This window comes from Oratosquilla oratoria, chromosome 16 (assembly GCF_046742065.1).
Source record: "Oratosquilla oratoria isolate Oo_2021 chromosome 16, ASM4674206v1, whole genome shotgun sequence".
NCBI lineage: Eukaryota > Metazoa > Arthropoda > Malacostraca > Stomatopoda > Squillidae > Oratosquilla > Oratosquilla oratoria.
In genome coordinates this window covers 14,734,954-14,755,155 of record NC_134792.1, presented here as the reverse complement: position 1 = coordinate 14,755,155, position 20,202 = coordinate 14,734,954, and the positions used below count along the sequence as shown (strand labels likewise).

The window sequence follows — 20,202 nt, the reverse complement described above, 5'->3', positions numbered from 1 at the left end:
AATAAAACTATCAGTCTGAAAAATACATAAACAATTATATAAATATACCCAAGACCAAACGAGCTTTGAAACACACCCCTTTGCTGACTGGACAACCTTCGTAAGTTTCATATGGACCATACTTCTCTGCTAACTCACAGCTTGCTTCCATAGCACCATAATACATAGTTTCAAAAACCTGCTTGTTGAGTAGTTTTGCTTCTGGGGAGTCAAATGGATATCTGTAAATCAAAGCCATTTATTGAACATCTGAACTTCTCAAAAGAAAGAAAAGTCCTACCTTAAAACTAAGGGTTTTTCTCCCCTAATAAGGTTTGTACCCACTCCCACCCATTCCACCACCCTTTCCTCTTACTCGTAATAGCTCGTCATAGATGAAGGGTTATTCCTGTCTCCCACTCCTGGGTCAAATGCAATAAAGCAAGACATAATATATCCATAGCAAGGCTACTTCACAATTGGCAACCCCTCTCCATCCCCTCATGCAGAAAATAAAGAGGGGGGGGGATCCCTTCAGGTTGTGTCAAAATATCATTCACATAACCACACCCTACTCCCCCACCCTTCCTTGCAACCTTTTCATCCAACCATTCACTACCCCTACTTCCATTCCCTCTCATTCTCCTTGTCCTACATACCACATTTGCACACTGTCATTTCCTCATTCTTCTCTCAGCATCTCATCATCTCATGGTATTCCTTCTTTTCCTTCTTGTTCAACTTGTTAACTTTCTGTACCCCTCTTTCCTCCTATCCTTTTTGTCCTCTCCATTCTCCTCTGAAAACAGTGACATCCAGATATCTTATCCTTCCTTTGGATACTACATACTCTATTAATGCTGATGCAACCACCACCCTTTCCAATGTACATTTATGCTAGGTTCCCTTAAATGCTACTTCCTATCAACTACTGTCCTAAAAAAGTCTCAAACATCATCACTCCACCAGATTCTTAGTGTGGGTTACTAGGCTGGATAGAGTAAAAAACGAGATTGGGAGGAGAGTGGGTTGATGAAAGGGTATTGGGATGGTTTGGACACATGGAAAGAATGAATGAAAAAAGATTAGTAAGAGAAGTGTGAAAGACAGAGGTGGAGGGAGTGAGCATGAGGGGGTGACCAAGGATGAGATGGATGGATGGGGTAAAGGGGGGAGGTCTGTTGAGGAAGGGAGAAGACAGAAGATAAGGGTGAGTGAGAATGGTTGTGTATGTATGATGCTGTGATGCATGGAAGGGTGTGGGTGGGGGACGGAGAGGGGGAGGTCGCCAATCAAATGAAGCAGCCTTGCTGTGGATGTGCTGTGTCTTGCTGCACTGCTTCTGACCCAGGGCAGTGGGCAAGATGCAGGGACGACCTGTCATTCAGAAGGAGCCAAGAAAAGAGGGAGGAAGGGGTGGTGAATGGGACTGGAGTATGTAGGGATGAAATGGGTGGGTGTGAATTTATGCCTTTGACTTCAGCTACCTCCCTTGTAAGAGGGAAAAAGTCCTAGGCATATGTATGTGTATATACATGTACACACACACATATACTTCCAGAAATAGAAAAATATCTCACCTCATAAGAATGAAAGCATCCGCCAGACCTTGTACACCAATACCTATGGGGCGATGTCTCATGTTGGATCTACGAGCTTCCTCAACTGGGTAAAAGTTGACATCAATGATTTTGTTCAGATTGCATGTGATTACCTAAACAGACATAAAAGGAACATGTTTAATAACTAATTATCCTTTATTACTCAAAATTCAAAAAAATGCAATGAAAAGAAAGAAAATTCAACCTGCCGCCATACCTTTGTAACATCCTTCAACTTCTGGAAGTCGAATGTTTGGTCAGGCTTAACATATTTGTTAAGAGCTATGGATGCAAGATTACACACTGCTACCTGTAATTAGTAAGAGAAACACCAAACTCAAAAATTAAAAAAACAGGAATGAAAGACACTGAAACAAAATTCATTTGAACCAATACAATACCAGCATTAGTAACATGTACAAACCTCATCTGGCGATGAATATTCCACAATTTCAGTACAAAGATTTGAGCATTTGATGGTACCCAAATTCTTCTGATTACTTTTTCTGTTGCAAGCATCTTTGTACAACATGTATGGAGTTCCTGTCTCAACCTGCAACAAACATCCAATACTGCTCTTACAACAAAATGCAGTTGCTTGATTTAAGCAGGAGCTAAATATACTAAATGTACATACAAACCATCATGTTTCCCCCTGCTTATAAAAGAGATGGCCAAGACAAAGCACATACTGATCCTATACTCACCCCAAACCAAGAACCCATCCCGTTTCAACACCTCTTAGCTGAGGTGAGAAGGCAAGCAGCATAACATGGGTGGATTGTGAGAAATATGGCAAGGAAACAGAACAGGCAAGGAAAGAGCTGTTAAGAGTAGAAAAAAAAAAAGCCAAATTAGTTTGGGCATAATGAAAGAAAAGAGTAGGGAAAGACTGGCAAGTTTAGAAGATGGAGTAAACCAAGTTCACTTGAAGAGTGGAAAGGTGCTTCAGACATTGGAAAACTGAGGAAAGACCAGCATACACAAGGAACTGAGTGAGATGGGTGAAAAAGTCCAAGATGTATGCTTTGACTTGGCCACCCCTTTTATTATGGGGAAAGAGCTTTCTGGCGTATGAATTTTATTGTTGGTTTTTCCTGCCAGATCCTTGATGTGTGAGCTTTAACCTCTTCAATATAAATCAAATTCTAGTGCATAATCAGATGCCTGATGGACAATGATTCAATGATGCATTATAATACTCGCATTATATATGTACATATACACCAACAGCCTTTTCCCCCTTACAAGGTAAGTAGCCAAAAACAATGGCATAAAATCCACTCCCACATATTCCATTCCCATTTAGCCCCCTCCCTCTAATCTTGGCTCCTCCTGGATGACGAGTCATCCCTGCATCTCTCCCAATGCCCCGGGTCAAAAGTAATGTAGCATGACACAGCACTTCCATAGCAAGGCCACTTCATTTCATCAGTGACCTCCCCCCTTTCCATCCCCTCGTGCAGAAAAATGAGAAGACAGGGAGAAATCCCTTCAAGCTGTGTCAAAATATAATTTTAACATACTTCCTCACCCCCATCCCCCACCCACTCCCTCCCATCACAGCATCATCCATACACACATCCACACATCGTCGTAGTGGAAGGAGGTCCAAACATCAAGCTCCGACCTAACGCTTTGTTGCTGAATCAGGAAAAATGCCTTGTTATTTTTATGTTCTCGTGTGACCAGTAACATATCCAAACCAGTTCTTGGAAAAATATAGTTTTTAGCACTGAATGGAGGGGAGTTAAAATGTAAAAAGAATCAACGAACCAACTAAGAGGATATTGGATATGACTAGAGTGGAGTTGCCACTGGGAGTGATCCCAAAGAAAACATGTATTAGCATGACTCCAATGACAACTTACAGGTATGATTCTGAAGTATTTAATGGTATTTCAGAAAGGGGAGCAATGGATAAAATTATGGACATGGAAAGAGAAACTAGGATTAGCAGGGCAATAAGGACTCAAGACATCAACAACTTTGCCGAAGAATTAATTCATAGAGGACTCTGTTCACAAAGAAATGACACTTATTATACTGCGACTGTCCCACCGTTATGCTGTCCCCCAACCCCTTGTTACTGTCCTATACCATTTCTTTGAATATTCATTTCCTTTTTTTGCCTACCCTGTGGTGGGGGAATGCTGTCACCAAGTCTTCCAACTTAAATCGTAAGAGGCGAGAAAAATGGGACGGAGATTAGTACTAGGCATCCTTCTCCTTGTAGTCTCACAGGGGATATTCCTTAAAAAAAAAAAAAAAAAAAAAAAAAAAAAAAAAAAAAAAAAAAAAAAAAAAAAAAAAAAAAAAAAAAAAAAAAAAAAGCATAAGAGGGTCTAGGAGTTTTCCAGCCAGTACCCTAAGGTTTGGGTCTTTTAATGTGCAAGTGTGAGTTTGGGAGAGTAGATGGAAGGTTCTCAGGAGTGAAGAGATGACAAGGGAGAGAAGGGGTGGCTATACTAGTAAATGAAGAGATAGGTAAACGTGTAGTGGAGTGGAAGGAAATTTCTTCAAGGTTAACCCCTTCCATACGGTGCCGCACACGTAGGCGTCATGGACTTAGATCTCAGTGGCAGCAGCCAATGCCAGCCGTACGACGTGTCGTAATAATACTCGCATCATAAAATATAGTCACCGCTTATATCGATCGTTCTCTCTTTCACCCGCGAATTTTGAATACCACAGAGAATGGGATTCAGGGCACATTTGAGAGAATGTAAAAACACAGGGGCGACTACAATAAATATAATCAAGACGCCGATATGGCAGCCTCGCGAATACACTCGCTCCCCATGACGCCTACGTGTGCGGCACCGTATGGAAGGGGTTAATGTGGACGAAGGTGAAACTGAGAAAGGAGATGTATTTACTTAGTTGTATTTCGTGGGAGAAGAGCTATGGTCATGGAGACCCACAGTTGTATCTTTCCGCATCCAGTTCTTTCTTAAAATCATGTATATTTTTAGCACTCACTGTTTTCTCTTTCAATTTACTCCATGTATCTACCACTCTGTGTGGAAAGCTACTCTTTTTCAGATCACTACTGTAAGTGTCCTTCTTAAGTTTCTTCTTGTGTCCCCTTGTATTTCTTCTGTCCCATTTAAGTAGATCATCCCTGTCAAGGATTTCCATCCCTTTCATGATTCTATAGATGGTTATCAAGTTTAGCTTGTCCAATCTTTGTTTGTATGTCAACATGCTAAGTGTTGGTACCATCTTTGTTAGTGCTCCTTGAATTCTTTCTAGTTTCTTTGTTTTTCTTTGTGAAGCTGCATACTCTAATTTTGGTCCTATCAGTGTAACTAGTATTTTCTTCACCATTTCCTCATCAATGTAGTCAAAGGCCACTTTCATTGATCTTATTAAGTTGTAGGTTTCTCCAACTATTTTGTTTACATGTTTGTCTGGTGTCATGTCATTTGAAATGATTACTGCTAGGTCTCTCCGAGTTTACTTTTGTAACTTCTTTTGTTCCAATTTTGTATTGACCAGATATTCTATTTCTGCTTCTACCAAATTCCATTATACTATATTTTTTAAAGTTGAAATTCACTTCATTCTTTTTACTCCAATTCCAGACTATGTCTAGATCTCCCTGAAAAGATTTACATTCTTCTTCATTACTCACTCTCTTCAGTTTCACATCTGCAAAAAAGTTTATATAGCATTCAATTCCTTTATCCATGTCGTTTATATAAATAGCAAACATTATTGGAGCCAACACAGAGCCTTGGGGTACACCAATTATCATGTTTACCCATTTTGAGTTCTTCTCTAAGTAACACTCATTTTTCTTCCTTCCAAAAAGTTTTTCATCCATTCTAATTATTTTCCTTGTATTCCACCTATCATTTAAATTTTTCTTAGTTTTTTGTGAGGTACTTTGTCAAAAGCCTTTTGTGGGTCCAGGAAGGCACAATTTGCCTAGCCATCTCTTTCTTGTATTATGTCTAGCAATCTTGAGTATAAGCATATTAAGTTTGTAGTACATGATCTTCCACTTCTAAATCCAAATTGGTTGGGGTTGAATATTTTTTTTCTTTTCCAAGTGTTTAGTCCATTTTTTTTATTTTTATTTTTTTATTATTTCACATATTTTTGCAATTGTGCTTGTAAGGGATACTGGTCTATAATTTTTTTTATTTTCTTTATTTCCTCCCTTATATATTGGTACTATATTAGCATTTTTCTAGTCTTGAGGTACTTTTCCTTCTTTGAATGAGAAGTCAATTATCTTGTGTATTTTATCTGGGAGTTCGTCTATGCATTCTTTTAACATCCAGTTCTCTATTCTGTCTGACCCATGTGACTTTCTGACACTGAGCTTCCTTATTTGGTCCCTTATTTCCTTCTGTGTCACCATTCATTATTTCTTTCATTTTTGGGGATCCTTGCTGATGACTATCATCCCACAATTGTGAGCTTTCAATTGTAAATACAGACCTAAAGTGTCTGGTCATTACTTCAGCCATTTCTACATCTGTGTATTCTTGATTTCCTTCACGCAGTTTCACCATTTCGTTTTTGTCTATTAGTTGTTTACATATCTGTAAAATAGTTTATGCTGAGCTTTGCATTTTGCCATTATATCTTTTTCATAGTTTCTTTTTTCCTCTCTTTGTGTCTACATATTCATTTCTCAGTTTGATATATGTTTGCCATTTAGTCTCTTTTTTGTCTCTTTTCCAGGCTTTGCCTCTTCTATCTTTAGCATCGCTACACTTTTTATTATACCAGCACTTTGTGTACTCCCTTTTCTGTTTCTGCTTAGGCACATATTTGTTTGTTCCCTCTTTATTTTTTTCTTTGAAAATATTCCATTTCTCTTTCGTCTTTGTTTCATCATTTGCAAATTTTTTCCAACAGGCATTTTGAATTTTTTTTCTAAGTTTTACAAAATCAGTTTTATTGTGCATTAATCTTCCTTCTCTATGTTTCTCGTTCCTTCTTACCACTTTTTTCTTAAGTTCGATCTTTATTAGTACGTGGTCACTCTTTCCCATTGATGTTTTATAGTTTATTTCTTCCACTATTTCAGGTTCAGAGGTTAATATCAAATCTAGTCTTGATGGTTCTTCGTTTAGTCTAAATCTAGTATTTTCTTTAATCCATTACGTCAATGTGTAATCGATGGTCATATCCATTAGGACACTGCCCCAGAGTTCCTCTCCAACTCCAATTGTCAATTCTTCCCAATTTATTTCCTTCGTGTTAAAGTCACCCATAATTACTATATTTTCTCCGTGTTTCAGTGTCTGTTATTTCATTCTTTGTGTCTTCTAGTAATTTTGAGTTTTCGTTGTCAGTCCAAGTCTTAGTTTTAGGTGGCACATATACAACTATAAACATTCTACTTTTCATACTGCTGTTTTCAACTTTAACTGTTATTAATTCCACATTATCTTTTCCTTCTGTTGCCTTTATTATATTTAGGTCCTTTCTAGTCAATAGCATGACTCCTCCCCCGTTTGTCCATCCTATTTTTCGACCAAAGGTTGTATAAACCTTGTCCCACCATACTTAATTGCATAGGATCTTTCAGTTTTGTCTCCAAAATTCACATTATGTCAGGTTTCTCTATTGCCAAATCATACCGTCCATATTTATATATGCCACTTTTAAGTTTTTCTTCTCTTCTCTTTTTTGGTTTAAGTTTCCATTTTTCTGATGTACCAATTTCTCAGTCTCAGATCCAGCACTCTCCAAAGAAACTCATTTTTCCCCCATCTCGGTTCTATTCTTGTTTTTTTCCTTGGCTTCACTTCTCAGTTCCCTATCTTTCTCTAATTCCTCTGCATTCATTACCTTTTTTTTTTATCCATACATTTTTGTATTTTTCAATGTTTACTAGTTTTGTAGCTTTTGATAGTATTTCTTCTATCAATTGTGTTCTTAGTTTCATTTTCATTGGTTTGTGGTTTTTTCTTTTCACTATGTACCCATCCTGTGTACATCATCAATTTCTGTATCTAAATTCTGTCCTTCATCTTGAACCGCTTTTAGAATCTCCTTCGCAATTTCTCTCTTCCTATTCTCTTTGATATTTGTGAGCATTGTGTTTTTCATTGATACCATAAAACACAATGCATTTCTTTTTGTCCACTGTGTCTCTCACCCAATTTCTCTTTTCTTGGATTACCTTGATCACTGTTTCCTTTGCATTCTCTTCTACCTGCTGCTGTACTATTTCTTTGAATGAGAATTTTTGACTTTCGCATTCCTTTTTCCACTGATTTTTTTTTCCGTTTAGATCTCTTTGATTGATTCTTCCATTTTTTTCAGTTAATGCTTTCAATTGTTCTTTTACCTCTTTCTTCAGTTCATGATTTGTGTTTCTAACCTCATTTTCCTTTCTTTCATTTTTCTATCGCCCTTAATTCACTTTATATTTAATTTAATTCTCTTAGTATCACCTTGTTAGTTGTACGTAGGTTAGATACCTCTGTTCCTCTCCTAATCCTCTCAATCAAGATCCTCCCATAAGCCTTCCCAACTACACTCAAGCTAATCCCTCTGAAATTACTACACTCACACTTGTCACCTTTACCCTTGTAAAGTGGAACTATAGACACTCCTCCAGTTCTCTGGCACTGTCAAACATTAAATAACATTTTTTCAGACATTCTGCATGGCATCCATCCAACCCAGGTGCCTTACCTGCTCTCATCATCTTAACTGCCTTCACTTCATCCTTCCTTATTTCTCCTCCATATTCCTCACTCATCACGGTCATTTTCTTAGCACTTCCCATTGCAACTACCTTTCCCTCCCTATCCTCCTTCACATTTAGTAACTCCCTAAAACACACAGCCCATTTTCCTCTTACTGCCTTCTCTTCCATTATCATCTATCCATCTGCACCTTTTACCTTTTCTTCTCTACTTGATTCACCTCCTCTTCCTCTCTTAATTTCTTTCCAAAACATCTTTTTATTACTTTCAAAAATATGTCATACTGTTAAACCATTTCACATCTGCTCTCCTCTTTTCCTTTCTTTTCTTTGTACCTCTCATATGACTCCCTTGTCCTATTATGTAACCAATCTGTGAAAGCTCGCTTCTTCTCTTCTACAACCTTCTCTGTTTCCTCATCCCACCACTCACTACCCTTCCATTTCCTCCCATCTTTCTAATTCCACACATCATTTTTGCACACCTTGTGACTCCCTCCTTGAACCATCCCCATTCTCCTCCACTTCCTCTCTCAGCTTCTTGTACTCCTTCTCTTTTTCTTTCTCATTTAAGCAGTTCACTCTAAGCACCTTCCTACCTTTTGCCTTTTTCCTCTTTCTACATCTATCCACCACTCAACTTACCTTCCACCAAAAAATAATTTGATATTCCCCCACTCTCTCCCCTTAGAACATGTACATCCTTAACTCTTCCTATAATACTCCTATCTACCACTACATAGTCCATTAACACTATCTACCACCCTTCCATCCACCACCCTCTCCCATGTGTACTTATGCTTGATTTTCTTCCTAAAAGTATTTCCTATCATCAATTCTCTTTCTAGACACATCTCCACCATCAACTCTCCACTATGGTTCTTTCCTGAAACTCCACATTTCCCAACCACTCCATCTATTGGCTCATTTCCTACCCTAGCATTAAAGTCTCCCAATACAACTACATTGACGTTCCTCTCTAATCCCTCTATGACTCATTTAAATCTATCCAAAAAGCCTCCCTTTCCTCTACACTCTCCTCACTACCAGGCCCATATGCATCTCCTTATCCAGTTTCACCTTCACATTAACCTTGCAGAAACCTCCTTCCACTCCACTATACATTTACCTCTCTTCACTTGCTAGTATAGCCACCCCTTCTCTCCCTCGCCCTCTCTTCACTCCTGAGAACCTCCCAACTACACTCCCAAACTCACTCTCCCTTCCCTTTCAACTTCGTTTCACTCAAAGCCAACATATCCATCTTTCTTCTCACAAACATCTCTTCCCTTTTACTCTCATCTGTACCACATCCACACACATTAAAAGACTCAAACCTTTGGGTAATGGTTGGAAAACTCCTAGACCCTCTTAACCCCTTCACTCCGGGCCAAAATCTCGTGGGCAGCATCAGCTGCCAGACGTGCGATGTTGCGTCATAATATTCGCATTATAAAAAATAAAGTAACCCCTGTATTGCTCGTTCTCTTTCACCCGGGAATTTTGATAACCATAGAAAATATGATGAAGCCACTTTACAGAGTACGGGGGTCTTGCAGATACAACTACAATAAATATAATCAAGACGCCGGTATGGCAGCCTCGCATACCCACTTGCTCCTCATGACGCCTACATATGCATCACCATATGGAAGGGATTAAGACCCTCTTATGCCTTTTTAGAAATGTCCCCTGTGGGAATACAGGGAGAAGGATGCCTAGTTCTAATCCCTATCCTGTTTTTCTTGCCTCTGTGAAAGCTTGCTTCTTCTCTTCTACAACCTTCTTTGTTTCCTCATCCCACCATTCACTACCCTTCCATTTCCTCCCATCTTTCTTGTTCCACACACCATCTTTGCACCTATCCCCCACCACAGTGTAGGCTTAACAAGGAAATGAATACCCAGAGAAATGGTACAGGACAGCAACAAGGGGTTGGGGGACAGCATAACAGAGGGACAATAGCAGTATAATAAAAGTGTCATCATTTCTCTGTGAACAGAGTCCTCCTCTATCACAGACAAAATGATGTGTGGCTCTGGTCCGTAGGGGCACCCCATATAGACCCCAAAGTATCAACTGCATGCTACTCTGCCACAACATGCAGCCAATACCCCAGATGGGGTTATTATAAATGAGGCACAGAATTTTTTTTTTTCTCTCTTCCCAATTGAGAGGTTTGGCCATTCAGTTTTAATTGTTACCTCACACTGTTACCAATGATTTTTGAGGGCCACAATCACTAACTGACCCAGCCACGAGCCAAGAGTCATCAGTAAAAAACTGCTCGCCTCCCACTTCCCTCCATGTTATACAGGTCATCCATCACATAATCTCCTGCCCAACATGCTCACAATTAACTTTGCACAAATCCCACATACCCATTGAACAACCATGGTGACATAGCTGGGCTAGCCCCACCTTCACCTCAAACCACTAGCTCTCACCATTCCCACAATGCCTTTCTGCCTTACAGCAAAAATTTAATCCATAAATCCTGTACCATCCACACTGTTCCTCCCTGTCCCTCTTTAAATATCCCATAAGCTTTTCAAACTACATTAAACATACTGATCCCTCTAAAACTACTAATTTATATTTGTCCATTTTTCTTTTGCAAAGTGGAACTATACAAACACAATCTGCTCCCATAGACACATGTAAAACTCATGTGATAGTGAGGATGTTCATGGGTTCTGAACATGAGCACTGGGGGAGAATTCTCTCTCCAACATCCATTTCACAGGACCACTTGCAGATAAACATTGGTCTCAGAAACCAAGCAAATTATATGCAAACTATTCTTACCTGGGACTCTATAATAGCATACCATACTTGCTGAGCTTTAACCTTGCGCATATATCGTCCCTCCTTCTCATACTTTTCATAAAGCTTTTCAAACTCCTCACCTGTAGGAAAAGAAACATTCATATATACTGAAATAACATAATATGGTCTATCTATAAAGTTCATTCTACCAAGTTCAAATCCAATGTAAGGACCATTATGTCAAAGGCTGCACAACATTTAGATTTCTTGAATATATTCAAATATTTTCTTTTCCCCAATCCCCCCCCCCACCTATTTTACATGGTAACTTTATGGGACTGCACTCCTTCAGACAACATAGCAACCACCTAAAAAGAGAGAGGAGAAAAAGAGGAGTGAAGAGATGCATACATACCAAGGGATCACTTCCCCTTATTAAAGGGGTCCAGGTATATACCTACTCCTCACCTATCTAAAACCCATTTGCTGGCCCTCCCATCTTAACACTTATGGATGTAGAAAAACTTACCCCAGGTTTCATGCAGCCCTGGGCATTCTTTAGGACACATAAGTGCCCAATCTTGATTAGTTTCAACTCTTTTCATAAATAAATCTGGAATCCACATTGCATAGAACAAGTCTCGAGCTCTCTGTTCTTCCTGGGGTTGAAGAAAAAATTTAGATAATCTGGTCAAAATTAAATGTATCTCAAATATTAACAAGAATTATCAATTAACATAATCTTTGTTTACATTACTTTTCCTGTATTCTTTCTGAGGTCAAGGAAACTAAAAATATCTGAATGCCATGGCTCTAGGTATACAGCAAAAGCTCCTGGTCGCTTGTTCCCTCCCTGGTCAACATAACGAGCTGCAATTATCAAATAAAAAATATACACGACAACACAATAGTGGTTACTGATACACCAGACAAGTTACATAAATTTGTGCTAATGTTACCTAGAGCAATTATGATTCAAAAACAGCTGCTGCTACCTTATCAAAATCTGACAGCATAACAAAACTAAACCTTCCACCGAGATTAATTCAACACAAGACATGAGGAATGCAAAAATAATCTAACTGCACAGCCCGTCCCTTCAGAGGTGACCCTCTAATAATTAAGTTTTAGGAACTAAGTACATAATCAGGAAGAGACAATTATAATACGTGGGCCATATACTGAGAGAGCATGGACTTGAAAAATAATCCTTGCTGGGGAAAGTGGAGGAAGGAAACTTTAAGGACTTGTTGTTGGAACATAGGGGATGAAAGGTTTTGGATCTTGTCAGGCTGGTTGAGGAAAAATGGATGGCATTCCATGGTCGCTGACATCACTTAACATAATCACCATGGTATTTCAAAGATCTCGTATACCTAATGTCTCCCAATGGCATGCTTTACAAATTAAATTCTGACCAAGTAATCTGTAACTGAGGCACGCTTATCACTTACCTTAGCAGTGTTCTTCATTCTTCTCTTCGTCGTCGCAGGATCCAATGTCAATTTTAACTACTCTCTCACCAATTACTCATGTCACTTAGGCCTAACTATTCTTTATATTTCTTCCACTGCACTTTTCTCACTCACTCCTTATCTCTCCTCTCATTCACTTGACATTGTCACATCTCCCTCAGTCAATGCCCATTCACATTCTACAGGGTGATCTTTGACCTTGTGCCAGGGAACTGCACACCCATACTCACTACTCACCACAATCTTTGTCCAAGAATTAAAATTCTCACTCACCAGTATTGTTATAGACCCTCAGCATAGGAACTAAGCCATTGGATGTTCCATTGGTTCCTGCTATATAGCTTCCCATGCCTCGAATACAGTGCACATTTACACCAATACCACCAGCAGACTTTGATATTAGTGCACACTGCTTTAGAGTATCATAAATACCCTCAATACTGTCATCTTTCATTGTTAACAGGAAGCAGCTGAAAGGAGATCAATCAACATATTATAGAAAAGAGGCACACCTTTTCCACAGCAGGGCCCAGGAGTATTAATTTTGACCTGAGCTATAGGGTGATGGGCAAGGCATCCCTTTATTCCCTAAGTAGTGAGATGTGATGGGTGGTTGAGTGGATTCTGTTTATTTATGATGTGGACAAGTCCTCTGACAGCACCACCCCATTATATACTGGAAAAAGTCTAGTACATGCACACAATTGCTGGTGTAATGGTACTGCACTCAACCACTAACTCAACAATCTGAGATTGGTCTTGTGGGGATTCAATTGTTAAGATCACTGAAGGGATGAACAATACTGACAGAATATCTTCATTTGAGACAGAAGGGCATCATGGGGGTTGTCTTAAGGATGTGGAAAGTTTCCCATACAAAGTGTACTCCTGAAATACCTTAAATCATGATATAGCCTAAGCTGGAACCATTATTTGAAATAAAACTTGTGAAGGTATGTGAGCAAAATAGATTCCCAAATCACTAAATCTATTCTTCCAATGTGCAATCTGTTCCCAAACAAGTCCCCATCCATTCGCAATAATTATACAAGGCATAACTGTGCAAACCAGCATCTATTCAGATGTTCTCTACAATCTAAATATTATCCATTGTAAACTTTATTGTAGAAAGACAAAGTTTACAATAATATTTAGATTGTAGAGGACATCTAAGAGATGAAAAGAAAAGAAATAATAAGAAAAAAGAAGAGGAAGGGGGTGACTAAGAGTGGAGTGGGTGGGGATGAAATGGATGGAAGTGGAATTATGCCTTTTGACTTTGGCTACCTCCCTTGAAAGGGGCCCTTGAATGTATGTACAACTTTATGAAGAAACTAATGAAGTATGAGCCATATCAAAGATACAAATCTTACCTAGAAAGCTGAGGTCTCCTGGTAGCAGCATTAAAAAGAGTTGGAGAAGCATGAGTAAACCACTTTCCAGACAGAAGATTATAGGTTTCAATGGCTGCATCAGTGTCTTCCCCATGAATACCAACAGACACACGCATAAGCATCTGCTGAGGCCGCTCAACCACCTTTCCCTTGATCTTTAAAAGGTAAGACCTCTCCAAGGTCTTAAAAAACAGGATTCATCAAACACAGGAACTACAAATAATTTTTATCTAACTACTGTACAATACATATTACTCACCCATACAAGTATGGCTATAAACTACTCATAGCATTTCTCTACAAAGGGTTTCTTACCCATACTACAAGCACTAAAATCCATACGCAAACTAACATTGAAAAAAATCTGTTTGAAAACTGCCCCTTACCTTGAAACCAAAATAATTGTAGTCAAAGTCTCTGTCATATATGATTGCAGAGTTGAGTTTATCTGCATTCTCCATGATGATTTTATGATGATAATCAGAGAGCATAGCTTGTGGCTGCCCTGTTCTTTCATTTTTCATGTTATACAGATCATCCATCACATCTATAAGTAAAATACTGAATATACTTTCAAAAAGCATTACAATCTTCCACAATTCCATATCAAGCACAGTGGTAGACACTGACAAATGTATAAAATAACATACCACTGAAAGACTTTTTAGTTTCCTTATGTAGATTGGATACAGCAATACGCGCAGCTAGTACAGCGTAATCAGGATGTTTAGTAGTCATTGTTGCAGCTGTTTCTGCTGCAAGGTTATCTAGCTCCACCGTGGTCACTCCAGAGTATAGTCCATTGATTACTTTCAGCGTAATGGCAGGCTGTTGAATATAAATTTAATTCATATGGTAAAATGTCATAAAATTGCTATCCAACTTTGATATTAAAAAGAACAATCATCCTTCCATTAAGAATAAATCACATATTATATATATATATACACACACTCACTATCCGAGTTACGACCTAGATCGGTTCCAACCAACCGGTCAAAAGTCGAAACGGTCGTAACTCAGACCGTATACATTCGAGGTGTATACTCAAGGACATATGATGCAAAGCGTGAATCTAGCTCAAATGTTTCGTTTGTGGCCTCATTGTAGAACATTCTCAGTGTATGCAAAATATCCAATACTCTTTGATTGTTATACTAAATAATAAATTAATAGGATAGGGTAAAGAAAGAAAATATATTACACAGGATTCTTATTAGAGACCGAAAATACAAATTAACACAGATACAAAATATAAAAAAATAGAAAATATGCATGTAAAAAACAAAAAAATTAAAATCCACTTTTTGGTTGCACGTCATCTACACTTTCTTCGTGCGTACAGTCGAGGGAAAGATCAGGCAGTAGGTCTGGCGAGGCACCATGGGGGATCCGTTGGTATCCACTGGTCGAGGCATAATTAATAAAAAGAGGTTGAAGTAATAAAGGCTTAATAACATTTAAAATAATTCCCTCAAATGTACATGAAAACAAGTACAAGATTTGCTTCTATGCACTGGGCTCAATCGCCGCCTCCCATGCAAAAACGTTCGGTCTATCTTCATAAGAAAAGAACGATAATCATAGCATAACATTATTTCATCAAATATATATTACAAAGGATTACAAAGGCGGAGCATGCCGACAGGAGACCTTTTGATCCATATCTAGGTCGGATGCAAAAAAAAAAATCATATTAATAATAAAACAATAAAAACTATAATAATGTAAATAACAAATAAAATACATAAATAAATGCATAGGTATAGTTAAATAATAAACAAACAGGTAAATAGTAAATAATAATAAATTGACATATAACTAATAATAAAAGAAAATCAGACAGAAATGATAACAAAACAAAAACAAATAATATAAGATAAATTATAATCATTACAGCATCTTACTTAGGTATTTATCTAAATAATTCTTAAAGCTTCGAACTGAACTACATTGCACTACGTGTGCAGGAAGTTTATTCCATTCATTTACTACACGGTTGGCAAAGTTGTTTCTACCTACTTCCAAATTGAATCTATTTCCGGACAGTTTGAGACCATTGTTTCTTGTCTGATTCTCATTCAATGTGAAAATTTTGTCACTTTTGATGTTGTCAATTCCCTTTGAAATCTTAAAGACCTGTATCAAGTCACCTCTGAGTCTACGCTTTTTTAGGGAAAACAGATTCATGTGTTTTAGTCGATTTTCGTATGATTTATTTTTGATATTTGGAATCAGTTTTGTGGCTCGCCGTTGTACTTTTTCCAGTCTGTCAATGTCTTTAACCCCTTCCATACGGTGCCGCACACGTAGGCGTCATGGACTTAGATCTCGGTGGCAGCAGCCAATGCCAGCCGTACGACGTGTCGTAATAATACTCGCATCATAAAATATAGTCACCGCTTATATCGATCGTTCTCTCTTCACCCGTGAATTTTGATAACCATAGAAAATGCGATTACAAAAGAATTAGAAAGAATGTCATTATGGAGGGGCGACTCCAATAAATATAATCAAGACGCCGATATGGCAGCCTCGCGAATACACTCGCTCCCCATGACGCCTACGTGTGCGGCACCGTATGGAAGGGGTTAATGAGATTCGGTGACCATACAGAAACAGCATATTCCAAATGTGGACGAACTAACGATTTATATAGCTTGTTAATGAGTGATGGACTTTTGAAATCAAAAGATTGCGCAATCAGTCCCAGAATCTTATTTGCTTTCTCAGAGGCTGAAATACACTGCTTGGATGATTTGAGGTCGTTACTGATAATTACGCCGAGATCTTTTTCACTATCCACTTTTGTTAACGAATTACCAAATAACTTGTAATCGTACTTACTGTTATTTTTACCTATGTGCATTACCTTGCATTTACTTGTGTTAAATTTCATTAGCCACTTTTCAGACCATTACTGTAATTTATCTAAATCTACTTGAATATCTAATTCGTTTGAGTGATCATTTGCCACTCCACACAGTTTTGTATCATCAGCAAATTTGGAAACAGTAGATTTTAGTCCATGGTCTATATCATTTATATATACTATGAATAGAAGTGGTCCAAGAACGGAACCCTGAGGAACTCCACTTGCAACACTTTTCCATCCAGAAGTTTTTCCATTTAAAACAACTCTCTGCTTTCGACCATTCAATCAATTACTAGTCCAACCTAATAGGCTACCACTTATTCCATGCAAAGCTAATTTAGTAAGTAGTCTTTCGTGTGGGACGGTATCAAAAGCTTTTGCAAAGTCTAGATATATTAAATCTATACCGTTTCTTTTGTCATAATTCGAGATAACTGTGTTGTAGAATTCGAGTAAGTTAGTCACGCAAGAATGTTTCCGTCTGAAACCATGCTGGCTATCATTTATCAAACGGTTACTTTCTAAATGATGTTCGATAGCATCTCTGATGATAGTTTCCATTATTTTTCCTACGATTGAAGTCAAACTTATAGGCCTATAGTTATTTGGCTTCTTTTTGTCACCTTTTTTGAATATGGGAGTAACGTTAGCTAGCTTCCATTCTCTTGGGACATCTCCGGATATGATGGATTTCTTGAAAATAATTACTAATGGAACAACAATCTCATTTTTCATTTCCTTTAAGATTCTTGGATGCCAACCGTCAGGCCCTGGTGTTTTATTAACTTTGAGTTTGTCTATACACCTTTTAATTTTTTCTTTTGTTATATTTACAGTAGTAAGTTTACCCCAGACTTTTCACAGGTTTCAGTTTGGAATTCACTTTGAGGTATTTCGTTTACGAATACCGAGCTAAAATAATTGTTTAACCCCTTCCATACGGTGCCGCACACGTAGGTGTCATGGACTTAGATCTCAGTGGCAGCAGCCAATGCCAGCCGTACGACGTGTCGTAATAATACTCGCATCATAAAATATAGTCACCGCTTATATCGATCGTTCTCTCTTTCACCCGCGAATTTTGAATACCACAGAGAATGGGATTCAGGGCACATTTGAGAGAATGTAAAAACACAGGGGCGACTACAATAAATATAATCAAGACGCCGATATGGCAGCCTCGCGAATACACTCGCTCCCCATGACGCCTACGTGTGCGGCACCGTATGGAAGGGGTTAAGATATTACACATTCCTTCATTTGAATATTCAAGTTGACCGTCAGCAGATAATAGTGGACCAATGTGATTCCTAACAACCTTTTTATCTCTAATGTAACTAGAATTCTTTGGGATTCTCTTTGGATTTATCAACGATGTTCATTTCTTATTGTCGTTTTCTTTTTCTTATTGTCTTTTTTAAATCTCTCTGTATTGATACATAATTTTCATAGTCATTAGGTGCACCCAAGCACTTATATTTCTTATAAGCCTGTCTCTTTTTAGCAATACTTTTTTCAGTTTCTTTGTCGAGCCACTTTGGGCGAGCCTGATTTGGGGGACATCTGTCCTTAAAAGGAATGTAAGTTTGAATCATCTTAGTGAGCATATTTTGAAATATTTCCCACATCTGATCTACAGGTCTTTCGTTTAATTTTGCCTCCCAATCTGTAAGCTGAAGCTCCTGACATAGTCCTATGAACCGAGCTTTACTGAAATCGGATATTTTAGAAACACAAGTATCTATTCTAAAATTGTTTAGGAGTTTGAATCTAAGTTGTGATCGCTATTTGCAACAAATTCACCGACTTCAACATCAGTTACCATGCTTTTGCGGCTAGTGATCAAAAGATCGAGTAAGTTTCCATATCTTGTGGGCTCTTTTACATGCTGAATTAAGTAATTGTCACCAAGAAAATCAATCAAGCGACTACCTATATGGCCATGTTCAAGGGTCATCCAATCAATGTCAGTAAAATTGAAATCACCAATTATCAATAAATCCCGGTTGCAGAAACTAGACAGTTCTTGAAATAACAGTTTGTCGTCTGCTAATGATAATGTCTTTGGCCTAAATATTACACCTATATTAATTTTTTGTCCATTTGTTTGGGTTAACTCGACCCACAAACTATCATATGCATCCTGTTTCACTTTCTCTAAAACACAAGCATGAACATTGTTTTTAACATACAATAGAACACCCCCACCTTTCTTGTGGTTTCTATCCTGATGAAAGTGTTTAAATCCCGCAATATTAAATTCAGCTTCGAACTCTGTACCATTTAACCATGTCTCAGTTATTCCTATCATATCGGGATTTTCGCTTTTGACATACGCCTGTATTTCTTGAAATTTGTTCCTAATACTATGAGCATTAAAGTACATGATATTTTTTCCTCCACTATAATTACATCCCATCATGATCTTTTGTCTTCCACTGTCATTACATCCTATCTTGATATTTTGGCCTTCATTGACATTCTGTCCGGTATCCCTTCCTAAAATTATATTTTGTCCTTCAGTGACATTATATCCTACCATGATATTTTCTCCTCCATTATCATTACATCCTATCGTGATATTTTGTTCTCCACTATCATTACTACCCATCATGATCTTTTGTCCTCCACTGTTATTACATCCCATTGCGACATTTTGTCCTATGACATTACATCCTAATGTGACATTTCGTCCTCTAGCGACATTACATCCTATAATATTTTAGCCTTCATTGACATTCTGTCCGGTATCCCTTCCTAAAATTATATTTTGTCCTTCACTGACATTATATCCTACCGTGATATTTTCTCCTCTATTATCATTACATCCTATCGTGATATTATGTTCTACACTATCACTGACATTATATCCTACCATGATATTTTCTCCTCTATTATCATTACATCCTATCGTGATATTTTGTTCTCCACTATCATTACTTCCCATCATGATCTTTTGTCCTCCACTGTCATTATATCCCATTGTGACATTTTGTCCTATGACATTACATCCTAATGTGACATTTCGTCCTCTAGCGACATTACATCCTATCATGATATTTTGGCCTTCATTGACATTCTGTCCGGTATCCCTTCCTAAAATTATATTTTGTCCTTCACTGACATTATATCCTGCCGTGATATTTTCTCCTCCATTATCATTACATCCTATCATGATATTTTGTTCTCCACTATCATTACTTCCCATCGTGATCTTTTGTCCTCCACTGTCATTATATCCCATTGCGACATTTTGTCCTATGACATTACATCCTAATGTGACATTTCATCCTCTAGCAACATTATATCCTAAAATCATATTTTGCCCTATAATGGCACATTGTTCTACATTAATGCTATACTCTACACTGTTTTCCCAAGTACAGTCTATTTCCCCTTCCCTTCGGGCTTCTACCCTAAAAAAGGAGCT

General features: G+C 38.0%; 1 protein-coding gene across 2 annotated transcripts in view; it reads right to left on the bottom strand.

Moving 5' to 3' along the window:
* Positions 1-20,202, bottom strand: part of RnrL (Ribonucleoside diphosphate reductase large subunit) — a 190,853-nt gene that overhangs the window by 151,072 nt on the left and 19,579 nt on the right. For both annotated transcript variants that reach the window (XR_012967196.1, XM_076199396.1), the window contains exons 3-13: positions 14,548-14,725; positions 14,284-14,444; positions 13,877-14,079; positions 12,777-12,973; positions 11,786-11,898; positions 11,558-11,687; positions 11,068-11,168; positions 2,005-2,133; positions 1,798-1,890; positions 1,560-1,693; positions 77-221 (exon numbers count right to left, since the gene is read on the bottom strand). Coding sequence is in view for 1 of the 2 variants with exons in the window: in XM_076199396.1 (XP_076055511.1) it covers positions 77-221; positions 1,560-1,693; positions 1,798-1,890; positions 2,005-2,133; positions 11,068-11,168; positions 11,558-11,687; positions 11,786-11,898; positions 12,777-12,973; positions 13,877-14,079; positions 14,284-14,444; positions 14,548-14,725 (1,584 nt within the window). In the remaining variant the exon portion in view is untranslated. The remainder of the gene's footprint in view (positions 1-76; positions 222-1,559; positions 1,694-1,797; positions 1,891-2,004; positions 2,134-11,067; positions 11,169-11,557; positions 11,688-11,785; positions 11,899-12,776; positions 12,974-13,876; positions 14,080-14,283; positions 14,445-14,547; positions 14,726-20,202) is intronic.